At 44.7% G+C, this 15,825-nt stretch overlaps 1 protein-coding gene across 11 annotated transcripts in view; it reads right to left on the bottom strand.

Moving 5' to 3' along the window:
- SUPT3H (SPT3 homolog, SAGA and STAGA complex component) overlaps positions 1 to 15,825 on the bottom strand; it is a 389,270-nt gene that overhangs the window by 81,013 nt on the left and 292,432 nt on the right. For all 11 annotated transcript variants that reach the window (XM_069975873.1, XM_069975874.1, XM_069975875.1 and 8 more), the window contains one exon: positions 14,906 to 15,045. In XM_069975873.1, the coding sequence (XP_069831974.1) occupies positions 14,906 to 15,045 (140 nt within the window). The remainder of the gene's footprint in view (positions 1 to 14,905; positions 15,046 to 15,825) is intronic.

The raw sequence follows: 15,825 nt of genomic DNA, 5'->3' as shown, positions 1-15,825 counted from the left end.
CTCCACAGTCCTGTCCCCTGATACAAGCCAAAGCCTGAAGTGGATCTGCTACGATTCGGAAGTTGTGGGAGACTCCCTGGTTAAGAGTACAGTGCTGAAGACCCCACTATGCAGACCATGCCCCTCACTGACTCACCATCCCACCAAGTACAGGGTGCTCTTAAACCAAAGCAATGCTCTTAAACCAAGTCACAATTTTTAAAAACTGTGAGCTCTTCTTGCAAACGCTGTCAGTCCAAGTTACTCTAAAACCAAGGTACCACTGTACATGCACAAAAAGAATCCATACAATCACTATCTGGCACTGGGCACCTAAATATAAACAAATTAACAGAGCGGCAATAGTCCCAGAAGAGACACAAGAGTACCATAGCTAAAGTGCAATAATCATATGGTCTTTCAGTGCTGTAGGCAGCAAGTTAGAGGAAGTGCTAAGTACTTGCTGACCCAGCGTGGGATCTCTCCCGCTTCCTACCACCTCGCTTACCCTATGTACGTTTTGCGTACCTCGCTTTATCAAGGGCCCATATATATAGTAACATAGTTAATAAGGTTGAAAGAAGACAAGTGTCCATCAGGTTCAACCTACAGAAGCCCTACTGTATTAGGCTGGGTTTACATATATAAGTTGGCATCAGTTGTGTTTTTTGCCTAAAAACTGACCACAACTGATGTCACAACTGATGCCAAAAATGCATCAGTTGTGATCAGTTTTTCTATCCTTCTTTTCATTAAAAACCATCAGTTTCCATCAGTTCCCTTCAGTTGTCACAAGTGGCTCTCATCAGTTGACATTTTTTTCCCCAGTATGTTTTCCTGTCATTTTCAATGGGATTTGCGGGGGAGTGCACGGGGGCTATATACTAATTGGGGCAGCTCACAGGGGGGCTATATACTACAAGGGGAGAGCGCACAGGGGGGCTATATGGGAGGGGGAGAGCGCACAGGGGGGCTATATGGGAGGGGGAGAGCGCACAGGGGGGCTATATGGGAGGGGGAGAGCGCACATGGGGGGCTATATACTATTGGGGGAGGGCGCACAGGGAGGCTGTATACTAATTGGGGGAGAGCACACAGGGAAGTTAAATATTACTGGGGGGGCAACAGGGGGGCTATATACTACTGGAGGAGAAACAGGGGGGGGGCGATATACTACTGGGGGACCAAGTGGGGACTAAAGGGGAGGGGGAGAGCACACAGGGGGAGAGATGTGTTTATTTTGTGCTACTATTTGCCTGAATTCGATTGAATTGGTGCGGCGCCACATCACCGGAGCGGCGGTCCGCCAGGACGCTGCAAGATGCGTCCTAACGCACCGACGGTCCGGCGATGCGGCGGCCACTAGTTCACCGCCGCACATTTTGAACGATCCCATTGAAAACAATGGGATCAGTTCAAAGATGCGTTTCCCTCTGGCGCTTTTCTCCTGCGCCGGAGGGAAACGCCGCCGCACCGCCGGACATATGTAAACCCGGCCTTAATCCAGGGGAAGGCAAAAACCCTTATGAGGCAGATAACAATTGCCCCATCACATGGAGAAAACTACTTCCCGACTCCAAAAGCAATCAGAATAATCCCTGGATCAACATATCACCAGAAATCTAATGCCCATAACTTGTAATATTATATTTATAGAGAAAAGCATCCAGGCCTCCCTTGTACTTATATAATGAATCAGCCATGACAACATCATATGGCAGAGAGTTCCATAGTCTCACTGCTCTTACAGTAAAGAATCCACGTGCTGATGGTGAAACCTTCTTTCCTCTAGATGTAGAGGATGCCCCCTTGTCATGGTTACAGACCTAGGAGTAAAAAGACCACTAGGAATATCACTGTACTGTCCATTCATACATATGTACACTGTGATCAGATCGCTCCTAAGACGTCTTTTTTGTCTAAAATAAATAACCCCAAGCTTGATAACCTGTCCTGGTACTGTAACCCACCCATTCCCTTAATAACTTTTGTCGCCCTCCTCTGCACCCGCTCCAGTTCAGCTGTGTCCTTCTTATATACCGGTGCCCAAAACTGCACACAGTATTCCATATGTGGTCTGACCAATGATTTATAAAGAGGCAAAACTATGTTCTCATCTTTAGCATCTCGGCCTCTTATGATGCATCCCATTATTTTATTAGCCTTTGCAGCTGCTGCCTGGCACTGATCACTAAAGTTGAGTTTACTGTCCACCAATACTCCCAGGTCCTTTTTCGGTAGCAGTGTTACCCAGTGTTTTATTATTTAGCCATAACTGTAATTATTATTTCAACAGCTTAAATGCATAACCTTACATTTATCCATGTTAAACTTAATTTGCTATTTCTCTGCCCAAGCCTCCAGCTTCTCCAAATCCCTCTGTAATATGATATTATCCTCAGATATCCATATATATGTAGTATTTCACCAACCATAGTGGTTTACCATTATTTATTGGTAATGACAGTGCCCGCTTAAATAATAAGTCTGCCCTGGTCAAGAGAAACAGAGTCAGAAGAGAATGCGCTAAGTATGTGTTTCTTTCAGCTCGTTCTCATGATTGGTGGCGATTCGAACACTCAGATTGATATAAATTTTTTGTGTGTCTCTACACAATAGAAAAAAAAATTAAAAATCATGGTATGCTTGAAGAAATTAAGCAATGCAGAACGTTGACCTGTTTAGACTAATAAGTAAAAAAAAAAACTTTATTTCCCTGGACATAGCTTTTTAGTGATACATTTCATGGTATAATCCAACCCATTACATTTAGATTGTGTTCCCTGCCGGAACAACAGATTCTTTCTTCTTGTACAGGAAGCCAACCATCATCTCCTGAGCAAGTCAAGTGAAAGGTTATGAAGACAAAACCTTAAGACAAGCAGAACAATAAACATTGAGGTTTCGGATTCAGATCATCCAGGGACCTGCAGCAATATAATCTGCTGCCTTATTTGGTGGTAACGTCTCATTGTAACCTCTCACCATAAAGCCAATTTGGTGTGTTGTTAGGTACCATTATCTCCTGAAGTATTAGGGTAGGTTCACATCTAAAACTAGAGTAGCAAATCCCCATAGAAAATCTTTCCTGTTTTGAACAGTTCTTGTCACACACAGAGGTGGCAGCAGAGAGCACTGTGTCAGACTGGAAAGAATACACCACTTCCTGCAGGACATACAGCAGCTAATAAGTACTGGAAGACTTTTCATAGAAGCAATTGACAAATCTGTATAATTTTCTGACTCCAGTTGATTTAAAAACGTTTGTTTTTTCCCCCATTAAAATACGCCTTTAAAGGGGTTTCCTGAGGGAAAAAAAAAATGGTGGGTAGCTCACGGTCTCTCACTGCACTTCTCTATTCCCCAGTCACAAAACACAGAAACCGCCCTTTATCCAATCGGTAGCTGCAGATCGGTGTTCCACCTTAGAGTGTGCACATTTTGTGATGTCACAGGAACTGGGGTAAAGAGGAGACCAGCAGGAGATGGTGGAGTGGCAGCTGTGCTGGATTGGGATGGGTGAGTGAGAGGGTGAATGGGAAGAACTTAAATAATCACATAGGCTCGTAACCTACATGATGAATGATGTGCTTGGGTGCCAAGGGACTCCTCTGTACCCACAAGTGTAAAACCTGTAGCCCTCCATTTGTTACAAAACTACAATTCCTATTGTCCCAGTATAGCCAACTCTAAAGCTGGTTGTAGTTTTGCAACAGCCGGAGGGCCAGATGGACTGTGATAGGGCAGACAGGACCGTCCTTACCCCATTATGGACTCCAGGCCAGAGCTGAGAACTTGGCCCCCCGGTGACCAATTCTCTTCCCCCAACCTTACGACCCCTCCCACCTTCCCAGCCACATCAGAAGCCACCTACTTACCCCTACTTCTCCCCTAGCCAATATACTGTCTCACTACTTTTGAGGCCCTGCGCACACATAATGATTATGATAATGTAATCATGCAGTGAGTGGGTCCGTCGGCCTCTAGTTGTAGGGATTTGTGAAGCTCAGTGCAGCCTCTAGTAAGTGCTGGGGGGGGGGGGATGGGGGGGAAGACAGATCCGTGCAATGTAGTGTGTGGCCTCATTCTTATAAAAGAAAAAAGACATTGACAGACAGAGGAGCGAATTGCGAGTCAGTGTTTTACAGTCAGTTCAGACTGTAAATGAATCACGGGCCCCCGGGCAGCTGCCTACCCTGCCCAATGGGAAAGACTGCTCTGTTGGTAGGTCAGGATTACCCAAACACTATTGGGGTAGCTTAGGATGAGGGAAAAAAGATCTGTCTGTTGTTTTCCCAGAAACGGCTCGGCACTTAGGGCAGTTAAAGGGGTACTCCAGCGAAAAGGTTTTTTCCAGTAATTGAAACACATTATAAAGTTATATAACTTTGTAATATGCTTCAATCACCTATCTGCCCCCCTTCCCTATCTTTTCCCCCCTCAATCCCCCACCAGGAAGTGAAGTAAACTCATTCTTACCTAATGACTGTTGACCCCAGGCTGCTCAGTGGCAGCCATTTTGTGACAATGACATCATCAAGAGGGAGGCAGGTCTAAACCCTGTTAAGCCAGCCTCCCTTGTCAGATGACTCAGGTCGCTCAGCTCTGATTGGCTGAACAAGATGTAAGCTATTTAACAGTTTTACAGAGTCAGTTAGACATCACAGGAGACAAAGTGCATCATGGGAAAGCACAAACCAGGAAGTGAAGAAAAAATGAAGACACCAACTGGAGCTTCAGGGACCGGCAAACAGCGGGAAATTCAAACGGAGACAGACTCCGAGGCATGGTAAAAACTATGTTTATGATTGATTGATTGATTTTTTTTATCAGTGCCAGAGTACTCCTTTAACCCCGTTCACTTGATCTTGTCTGGTTGCTAGGTATGCATTCCCTAACAACCAAGCACATGGAGCTGTCCTGCTACTAAACACCCGGCAACTGTCTCCCTCCGATTACTCTCTTCTACTGGACTGACGGCAGAGGATGGAAACATAACCATGCTTTCTAAAAATACATTTATATAGTTACTGGATTTGCAGAACATATGCACGAGAGGGTAAAAAAAAATCTACAGGCTTTGTTCAAACCATGTCCCTGTGTTAGAAGGGGGAAAACCTAATGGCTGTGTGTGGAGGCCGCTCCTTGTTCCAGACATGCTCATTAAACTCCATGCATCTGTTTTAGAAGTCTCAGCTTCTCTGACCACCAAGAAAGGCAGACGGCTTTACCGACTGCTTGGAGTAACGGCCATGGCAAATTCTGGGGAAAATCCCTGCTTAGTCACAATACGAGGTTAGTCATGGAAAATTAACCATCCTAATAACAGGCATGTCGTGCCGCCCCGAGACCTAGCTTGCAATTATTTTACACACGATGAACGAGAGGGGGAAAAAAAAGATGACACACAGAAAAAAAAATGTTGTACTAAACCCCTTGTTTATTAAAACAAGATTCCCCCCCCCCCCCCCCCCGTATAATAGAAGAAACTTTAATGGTGCTAACCCTTTAATGCCTCGAGTAGGGTTATAAGGAAAGCACAAGGGGGGGGGGGGGGATAGCTGACTGCTTAGATGACAAAGGGCTCCAAACCTTATTACCGTTTCTGGGACTATAAAAGACTTAGTTGTTGCCTTAAAGGGGTTATCTAGGATAAGAAAAAGCATATATGCTTGGTCCAAAAACAGGGCCCCCCTCAAGTTTTGTGTGGTATTACAATTCAGCTCTATTGACTCAAATGGAACGGAGCTGCAAAACCCACACAAGAGTAGTGGTGCTGTTTCTGGATGAAAGGGGTAAGGCGGCCTGGAAAACATGGATATCTCTACCCTAAAGCTGCATCTAACTTCTTCAGCCACCTGTATTCAAATTTCACATGCTCAGGTTCAGATAAACCCCAGCATGCTCAAGGTTTGCTTATCCCCAGTCATGACCATTACCAATTCTGGTTCCCCTGCACCCCATGTTCAAGGCCATTGGTACTGACTAGAATGGCCAACTGGCAGTCTCCCAACACTTCCCCAACACACATTGTCATTGGACAGAATGGTCAGCATGTTGAATTAACATTGTTCTGAAAGGGATAAGCCCGCACTAGTGGGGTCACTCAGCATATCGACGTTTGGCCAAGCCGAAAGTTCATGGGATGGGAGAGATAACTGTTGGGTAAATTAACTTTTGGCCAACAACTATGAAAATTGTATAGTCAGCATTACTCACATGCTGGTCCTACAAGGTGTTTTATTCATCTGCCATGTATAATGACTATACAACACTGGTGCCCCCTTCCTACAAGCTGCCATGAGCTGCTAAGGTATAGGCTGACCTTGCTTAGGTATATAAGTTTAAACACTGTGATTTGTTCCAGTATGGTAGGATACATTACTTGTAGCTAAGTGACATTTAATATAACTTCACATTCACCTATTTAATCTAACGCCTGTCATACACTTGAGGATCATTCGGCTGAGAATTGCTTCAAGTGTCAGCTATTCCTCCAGAGCCCCGAAAATTCCAGATTTCCTAGGGCTGCATCCAACTTCTGTAGCCACCGGTAATCAAATGCCGAACAACTGGACACCAGCATGCTCAAGTTCTTATTTCTAGTTGTCACATATGCTGACAGTCTATGGCAGTGCTTCTCACCAGACCACGTCTTCAGGATTTCCTTAAACTGCAAGGTTGAGATATTGAGGGTCCATCACAAGTCCTCTCTCTATAGAATCCTTGCAGGGAAACTATCAGAAGGTTAGAACCATCTGTATGATAGTAATGAAGTAATAGTATGAAGGTAATTTTCTTACTTTGATCCTCAAGGCCGTTTTTGGGAACTTTGTTGTTAAGTAGATATGTAAATTAGGTGGTTTGGTGCACTGGTGTTGGGGCTACCACCCTCAATGGACCATTGGGGCGGAGCCCCGGACGAATTAGGAGGGTGGGCCGGCTGGGGGCAGATAAGTGCACTGAGGGTGGTAGCTCCACCTCCAGTGCACCAAACCACCTAATTTATATACCTACTAAACTACAAAGTTCCTTGAAATTTACCTTTATCCTCAGCACCCCGTGCTCTAGAGCGGTGCTTCTCAAACTGTGAGACGCCCCCTAGTTGTTGGTGAGGCCCAGCTTGGGAGCTAGTTTTCACAAAAGTAACTATGATCTGCACCGTCCTTTTGCTGTTTGCAAAAATCTTAATTTTAGCAACATTATTAATTTATTTCGTACTTGCTTTATTAGTACATAGAGCTTGGGAGACGGGTGAAAGGTAGCCCTAGCACTGGCGTAGCTACCATGGGGGCAGGGTACGCCGTCGCTATGGGGCCGGGGGCTTAGGGGGCCTGGGCCCCCGCGTTAAAGTATGCCCCCGCCCCCTGTATTGCCGCTCACTATGCATATGCATAGTGAGCGGCCCTGAGTCATCCCCTCCGCCCGCCCCTTCTATCGCTGCTCAGCTGAGCCGATCAGAAGCCCGGAAAAGTGCAATGAGCAGCACTTTCCTGGGCTCCTGATCGGCTAAGCGGCGATGGAGGGGGCGGGCTGGGCGTGCGGAGGGGATCGCTGTCCTACTCACCTGTCCGCCGACCCCAGCAGCTCCTCTCCCGACACTCCGGTCTCCCGTCATCCTCCGGGCACAGGCAGTGGGGTACAGAGACGCTGCCTGTGTCCCGGAAGTGTTCTGCAGCGGCAGTCTCTCTGTCCCCCGCTGCCTGTGCCCGGAGGATGACGGGAGACCGGAGTGTCGGGAGAGGAGCTGCTGGGGCCGGCGGACAGGTGAGTAACCTGTTTGTTGTTTTTCTGGTCGCAGGGGGGATTGGCTACTATGGGGGGCACTGTATGGGGCATTGGCTACTATGGGGGCACTGTATGGGGCATTGGCTACTATGGGGGCACTGTATGGGGCATTGGCTACTATATGGGGGCACTGGCTACTATATGGGGGCACTGTCTGGGGGCATTGGCTACTATATGGGGGCACTGTATGGGGGCATTGGCTACTATATGAGGGCACTGGCTACTACATGGGGGCATTGTATGGGGGCATTGGCTACTATGGAGGGCACTGGCTACAATTGGGGCACTGTATGGGGGCATTGGCTACTATATGGGGGCATTGGCTACTATGAGGGGCACTATATGGGGGCATTGGCTTCTATGTGGGGGCATTGGATACTATATGGGGGCATTGGCTACTATGGGGGGCACTATATGGGGGCATTGGCTATGTGGGGGCATTGGCTACTATATGGGGGCATTGGCTACTATGGGGGGCACTGGCTACTATATGAGGGCATTGGCTACTATGGGGGGCACTATATGGGGCATTGGCTACTATATGGGGGCATTGGCTACTATGGGGGGCACTATATGGGGGCATTGGCTACTATGTGAGGCATTGGCTACTATGGGGGGCACTATATGGGGGCATTGGCTACTATGTGGGCACTATATGGGGGCATTGGCTACTATGTGGGGCACTATATGGGGGCATTGGCTATTATGTGAGGCACTATATGGGGGCATTGGCTACTATGTGAGGCACTATATGGGGGCATTGGCTACTATGTGGGGCACTATATGGGGGCATTGGCTACTATGTGGGGCACTATATGGGGGGATTGGCACCAATCACACTGCTGCTATCTCCAAACTGTGACAATGAGCAAAATATTTTTTTTCTATTTTCCCCCCTAAAATCAGGGGCGCGTCTTATCAAAAGGCGCGTCCTATAAAGCGAAAAATACGGTACTACATGGGGGGGGGGGGCAGAGAAGGGGCTAACTACTTAATGAGGGACACAGTTGTCTAACTACTATATGAATACAGAGGGGACCACTATATGAGGGAACAGATGGAGCAAATAGATGCGTAGGATATTGGGGCATGAGTGAGGAACCTAAACTGTTTGTCTGTAAGATCCTACTGAGAGAAGTCCTTATGGTGGCCAGGCTGGATGGAGAAGAAGGGGAAAAGTGAGCAACTCCGATTGGAGAAGACGCCTGTAACTGCACTGTGATCACTTATGGTGTGTAAAGCCTGTGTGGAGCCTATACATGCCACTGTATGGCCAATGGTGATATTGGACTGTGGATTTTATTCCGTAGCAGTGGTAGCATTATTCAGTATGTGGGGGTTTTAGTCAGTGAGAGGGGGTAATATTTGTCCCATATAAACTGGTACTGTTTGTATTATTCATCTTAATATACTGGATTTGGTTTGTAACAATATAGTGGTAATGGCAGTGGTCATGGTGCTATAATGCTTTTCCTAATACTATATATACATATTGCTCTCTCTTCACAGCTTAGTGGTCAGTTGTTTGGGGGGGGGGGGGGGCCCAATCAAAAGTTTGCTATGGGGCCCAGCTAGTTCTAGTTACGCCCCTGAGCCCTAGTATTATTTTCAGCTTTTAAATGGACTTTCACCACATGTAGTGAGGCCCAGGCATCCTCTTCGTCAGTCTGGTAAGGCCCAGGCATTGCCTTGGACTATTGGGTGAGGCTCCAGTAGAAAAAGTTTGAGAAGCGCTGCTCTAGAGGGACATATTAGCAGGCTAGATGCTTTCCTTTAAACCATGGCTTTTAGGGCTCTTGAAGCTTTGGGATGAGAAATGGTCTATGGTATCTCAAGTGGGGCCCTACACTTCTAGACACACCACCAGCAGTAGATCGATAGCACTGTGTGATTGACTGCTGAAATTGGGGAGATTCTGATGTATTTGCCCCTCTTACTATCCGCCATTGCCAACAGAGCTGTCCCAATGTTTTCGCTTTATTTATGTGTTTTTGTCGGATTATATTATAATAACATATCTAAAAGATCCAAACCATAGAGAACCCAAAAACAACAAATATACAACACAGTTCAATTGATTGCAGAAAATTCCCCGTTCTTGGTGACACTTTGTTACCGAGCCAAAACTATTTAAAAAAAAAAAAGGCATCTAACTTTCCGAGGACTCGCAGGCTGCGCTGAACAATATATTACAAAGTTCTAAAAGTACAAATGTCTTTTTGTTTCTATATAGCAATCGTTCACAGTTTATAAATCTCAGAATGAAACACAAGCCCTGAAATAATGAGACGTTTTCCCCTCCGAGATCCTCGGCAGTCCGCTTATATTTTACATGACACACAAGTTAGATTTAAGGCCATTTCAGCAAATCCAAGACGTTTTGTTTGATTTATATTGCTAATGACACATTATGGATTATTTCTCCTAATAGCTTAAAACCTAAATGTATGGAATTTCGAGGAGGAGGGAAAAAAAAAAAAGAAGTGCAGACCCCGGGGGTATAGACTGAGTATTTACTATTATATGTCTGATATACAACGTGTTGCCGCACTGATTGCTATGTCGTGTTGGATCGCAACCCAACTATGCTCAATCAGCCATGTTTAGTAGTTGGCACGCTGCACCGAAAGGGATGTTATAAGCTACCAGGCTTCATGCTGAACATCCATTCATCAGCAGAGTGGTTTCACAAGAAAAGCATCAAAGCGCTACAACCCTCCTCATCAGCGCAGCGCATGAATAAAGACCCTATAAAAATCAGATGTGCAAACCAAACCTCCGTAATAAGTGTAGGCTAAAAGATTTACGGACAAGACTCCAGAACCCCCCTTTGTACGAGCTGCTCTCGTATCCAATGTCTGAAACAGAAGACGCAAAATATGATTTTTTTATTGGAAACAAAATGGAATTTTAAAAAGAGTCTGTGATGTGATACAAAGACATTAGAGAGGTTTTCTGGAATATTACGGTGCCTGTGCACATTAGACTAACATCGCCCCATCCCGCCAAATGTTGATTAGGAATGAATGGCTGACGTTCATTCACTGAATGTCGGGGAGGAAAAAGTATTGGGTATGTTGAGTTATATAGAGAGTTGACCAAACCTTGAACATGCTCGGCTTTGTCCGACAACTCCCTGGGGGTGGCAGCTAACTTTGCAGCCACCGCTAATCAAATGGCGCACACTCATGCTAGCCGTTATTTTACACAAAAAAAAAAGGACAGTGTGGAAACATACGCTTTGTCTGATCCAAGTTATGACATAGAATTAGGTCACGGTCATCTACAAAGATACATTTTAAAAAACAATGATTAGTCCATGCCTTGGGTTCGGGTCGTACCTGAGTGCTTGGCACTTGACTCCCCCGTCTGGAGAAGTTAGATGCCAGGCTATACTCCCTATAGCGGCATCTAACTTCTCCAGATGCCAGTAGTGGAATGACGAGCGATCAGGTTCGGAAAAACATAGCCAAACCCAAATTTCTGAACTTTTCGCTCATCCCTACTTCCAATTTATTTCCAGGCTCATCAATATGTGCCAACCACCAGGAATCTAGAAATTACCCAAGAAATCCTATGACATAGTTTGTCACATAAATTGCAAAAGGTCTCGGACAGAAATTGTTGCATAAAGTGCAAACCCAGCCGACACCGTGTGTGCCATTTTGAATTTCTTATGATTCTATTATATAGAAAGGAGGATTGCTTAAGATGTATTTAATTTCAACCAAGTAATGAACTTCAAAAAATGGGTTTCGCTTAGCGGGTGATTACGGTTTAAAATCTCACCACAATTTTTTTCCTTGGACTCTTCCATTGGCGATGGATGTACCAGCGGATTCGGTATAACAGATTGCACGATCCGTCCAGCACAAAGTGTGATTTCGTACAGTAGTGGATGTGGTACCCAACATTGCTGAGGTTTCGGAAACATTCCTAATATTGAATTTTGTACAAACGTCTCAAAAATAGCCAAGAAAGTAGCAAAGAATTTTTTAACCAAATCAGGATTGGCACCAAAAATACACAAAGTATATCCTGCTTTAATTAAAGAGTCTGCATTTTGTTGGCTCTTAAATGAGCCATTGTACAAAAGTATTAAAGCACTAAAATCCACATTTACTAGATTTATACTAATGCAACATCCAAGTGTTGGAAGTACAGTGGAAATCACTTAAAGGATTAGCTGCTAAGGTAATAAAATATATAAAAATGCACAAAATGGCAAGAGCCAAGGCTGAAGATAAAATACAGGCTGCAGAATGCGTCTAACCTATAATTACCCACACGTACCGTTCGTTTTTGAACATACAATAAGTCGGTTGCCCCGAAATCCAGTCACCCAGAACAGCTGATAAACCAGAATTGGACAATAATGACGCCTAAAAGTAACCTAATCGACTTGAAAATTTCAGGGGCAAAAAATTCACCAGGTTGGAGCCTATGATTACTGCGCTATATCTTTTAGTCTGTACTATGGAAAATGATTTAGATAAGTGGTCAAAACAATAGAAACTGCAGTTCACTGTTTCCAAATGTAAAATAATGCACTTGGGGAGAAGGAATCTTTATTAGAGTTTCATATCGGCAGTTCTGTGTTAGTTAAGAGAAGGATTTAGGGGCAGTGATTTCTCACACCTCCAAATGAGTCACCAGTGCAGCCATTTAAAAGGTGCTCTCCACAGTGAATCTTAAGGCATCTATACACATTGGGGCTATGTTCACACTACGTATATTTCCGCTCGTAGCGCGAACCGCGAATATACGTACGTAGTTTTGAGGTTGATGCGTTCGCTTGAAAGTATACTATATACGGCCGCACAGTTCACACTACGTATGAACTTACAATCGCATTGTATACGCTGCCGGGAAAAATTAACAAGACCATTGTTTGAGGACGGAAATGTTCGAACTCACGGCCGTGGATTTACATGCGGTCCCATACAAAGTACTTATTTCAGCCAAATTGAACTTGATTTTTCGATCCAAAAGGTTCTGTGTGTTTTATTGGGCTGGGCAAGATTTCCAAGTAAATGACCTGCTTCAGATCGCTTCGAAACAAGCTAGGGAAGCATAACTGTACTACGGGCGTATGTTCGCAGTGTGTACGCATCCGGCCGCATGTCGATTTTTCGCACGCACATAGTTTCAGCCGCACATGTACGGCGGCGTAAGAACTGAGTACGGATTTATACGCAGTGTGAACATAGCCTAAAAGTGATGGCTCAATCCGAAAATTGGGATGGGGCCGTCAAGCAAATGTTTTTGGGGATCCCAAAGAGAAGGATCTGGCCAAATGCTTCCATGTGTATGGCTAACTTTAAGGAGTAAAATTTGCTTGATTCATGGACTAAATGGAGCAAGACACAAGCTTCTCTTCTCCAACTCCAAGCTTCTCTAAAAAACAGGCCCTATCCCAGGTTTAAGACTCAACCCAATTGTCACAGAAGTGTCTCCTTATCTGCTGTACATACCCTGTGGAATACCATGGAATAATGCCAGGTTCACAATACTGTTGTGCCTTCCATGGCACATACAGATGAACCAACTCAAGCATACTCAAGTCAGATCTTATGGTGGATAAATCCTGGTGGATGAAGAAGTTGGATGCAGCCCTAGGGACAACTGGAAAAACATAGATACAGCCTATGGCTTATGGCTGTATTCAAGTTTTCCTAGACTCCTTAGGGCTCTATCCAAACTTTCCAGCCACCAGATGCCGAGTAATCGGACTCGAGTATGTTTGAGGTGCGCTCATCTCTCATTGCACATATATGTATATGGATACCTGTCAAAATGGGATGCTAGTGTACACATGCACAGACAGGAGTCCCATTTACTTTAATGGCCCAAATATAGCCCGTCAGTAACTACATTCAGGAAATTTTCATGTTTGTACTCAAAAGCCTGGTCTGCTGCACTCTTGAATACAAATTCACACAAGTATATGTTTGGGAAATTACCTGAACCTAGTTGTTAGCTGTCTATGTTCATGCTATTGAACTCAATGGGGCCCCGCCTGCCCGTGCATCTATATACCAGCATCCCATTTCGCGTTGCCGACCTATACGCGCCACAAATGTGATGTAAACCGTCCCAATGTCTCATTGTATTGTGACTATTTTATATAGCACCGGATTTTACAACTATGAATAAATATAGACACAATGCCGTGGTGTTCTATCATGGTGATTGCTTCTTGAACACATGGTTGGAGTGCAATGCTTTGTAAGTGAAACCACACCACAACAAAAACATATCCTGCTGAAGCCCTGCTGACGTCAGAACTATGTGTTTATCTTCTGTTCTGAACGTCCCGTTAAGGTTTTTGGCCCCAGGGCGAAGTGTAACGTGAAATATCTGCAATCGTCCAAAACCAAGATTACCGCGCTCCCTCAAGGTAATTGATACATAAAAAGAAAAAGTTACGGTTAATGATTTAAACATATTCCTGGGTTGTTAAACTTTTTATGGGCGTTCTTTAGTTCTGAAAATAGATTGAAGTCAAGATGGAATGAGAGGAACAAGAGCTCAAAACAACCAGGAGCCTGCCGCGAATTACACCACTCAGTAACAAGTTCCTTCAAATATTGTATTTCCATGCCCAGAGATATGTGACTGTCGGGCTATCATTAATTTATTTGGAGGGGGGGGGGTCATATATTCTGTCCAATTGGCAACTTTTTGTTTCAAAATGCATATGTACATATAATTCATTTCAAAAGTTGAAGGGGTACTCTGGAGATTAAACACTGTGTGCACCTTTGTAGTCCTGTTTACAAGCACAGCCTGTAGAGATGGTTGAACCTTGAGCATGCTCGGGTTCATCTGAACACAAACGCTCTGCATTTGATTACCAGTGGCTGAAGAAGTTGGATGCAGCCTATGGCCTATGACTGTATCAATCTTTTCCAGGCAGCCTTAGGGCTGCATCCAACCTCTTCAGCCACTGGTAATCAAATGCCGAGCATGTTGGAGGTTCACTCATCTCTACAGGCTATGCTTGTAAACGGGACTAGAAAGGAGCAGGGTTTATGTAAACCCCAACCAAGATGCATCATGGGGGCATTCCCACAGCAGGGATTAAAAGTCCAAATTTTGGCAATTTGTGAAAGAAAAAAAAATTGGAATGTATTACCTCCATCCGTTCTTGTTTAACTTCATCAATCTCATCATCTTCCATCAAGGCAAGGAGCTCTCCGGTCTGGTCAATGGAGTTCAGAAAGTCCTGGGCTAGTTTTTGGCGTTTATTTACAGTATTGTTCGGGGCCAGCTTCTCTGCACAAAAACAGTGACAAAAAGATACAGGTTATTGTTTTTACTAATCATAAGAGAACAGTGTAAGACATGGCTGCAAAAAGGAGTGAAGAAGGTTGTGTAGTGGTCAGCACTAATATAGGTTTTTCCGTAACCTTTTCTATTGGCTCAACATATGGTGAGAGGAGCGGTAGTGTTCAGCAAACTTGCAGAACTGTTGGGGAATGGTCAAAGTCAAATGTTCGGCATTTGCCTCCCAGCTGCCGGAAGTCAATGCCGAGCATTCAGGTTCAGAGAACATGGCTGAACCTGAACAGTTTGGCAAATCTGATTAACACTAATGGGCAGTAAGAGTGGAAGCATCTGTCCAATGTTAGAGGGGCTATCCAGAGCTACAAAAACATGGCCACTTTCTTCCAAAACAGCAACACTCTTGTCTTCAGGTCAGGTGTGGTTTGCAATTAAGCTCCATTAACTTCAATGGAACTAAGTTACAAAACCCCACCCAAACTGCAGACAAGAGTGGTGCTGTCTCTGGAAGAAAGCGGCCATGTTTTTGTAGCGCTGGATAACCCCTTTAAGAATTTTGAAGGGAACTCTCAGCCGTTTCATGCTGCCTGAACCAATGGGTGGCTCCCGGGACTGATTAATCGGTCTGTTACTATTTACAAAAAGAGATCACTCAATAAGCGCATGAGACTAGTGACAGGTTCCCTTTAAGCAAATTGTGTTCCAATCAATTTTGTGGGGAAAATTGTGATCTCCAGAAGGTGGCCAACAAAATGAGCAATCATTGTTAAA

This window comes from Dendropsophus ebraccatus, chromosome 6 (assembly GCF_027789765.1).
Source record: "Dendropsophus ebraccatus isolate aDenEbr1 chromosome 6, aDenEbr1.pat, whole genome shotgun sequence".
NCBI lineage: Eukaryota > Metazoa > Chordata > Amphibia > Anura > Hylidae > Dendropsophus > Dendropsophus ebraccatus.
This window is presented reverse-complemented; position numbering and strand designations above follow the sequence as displayed.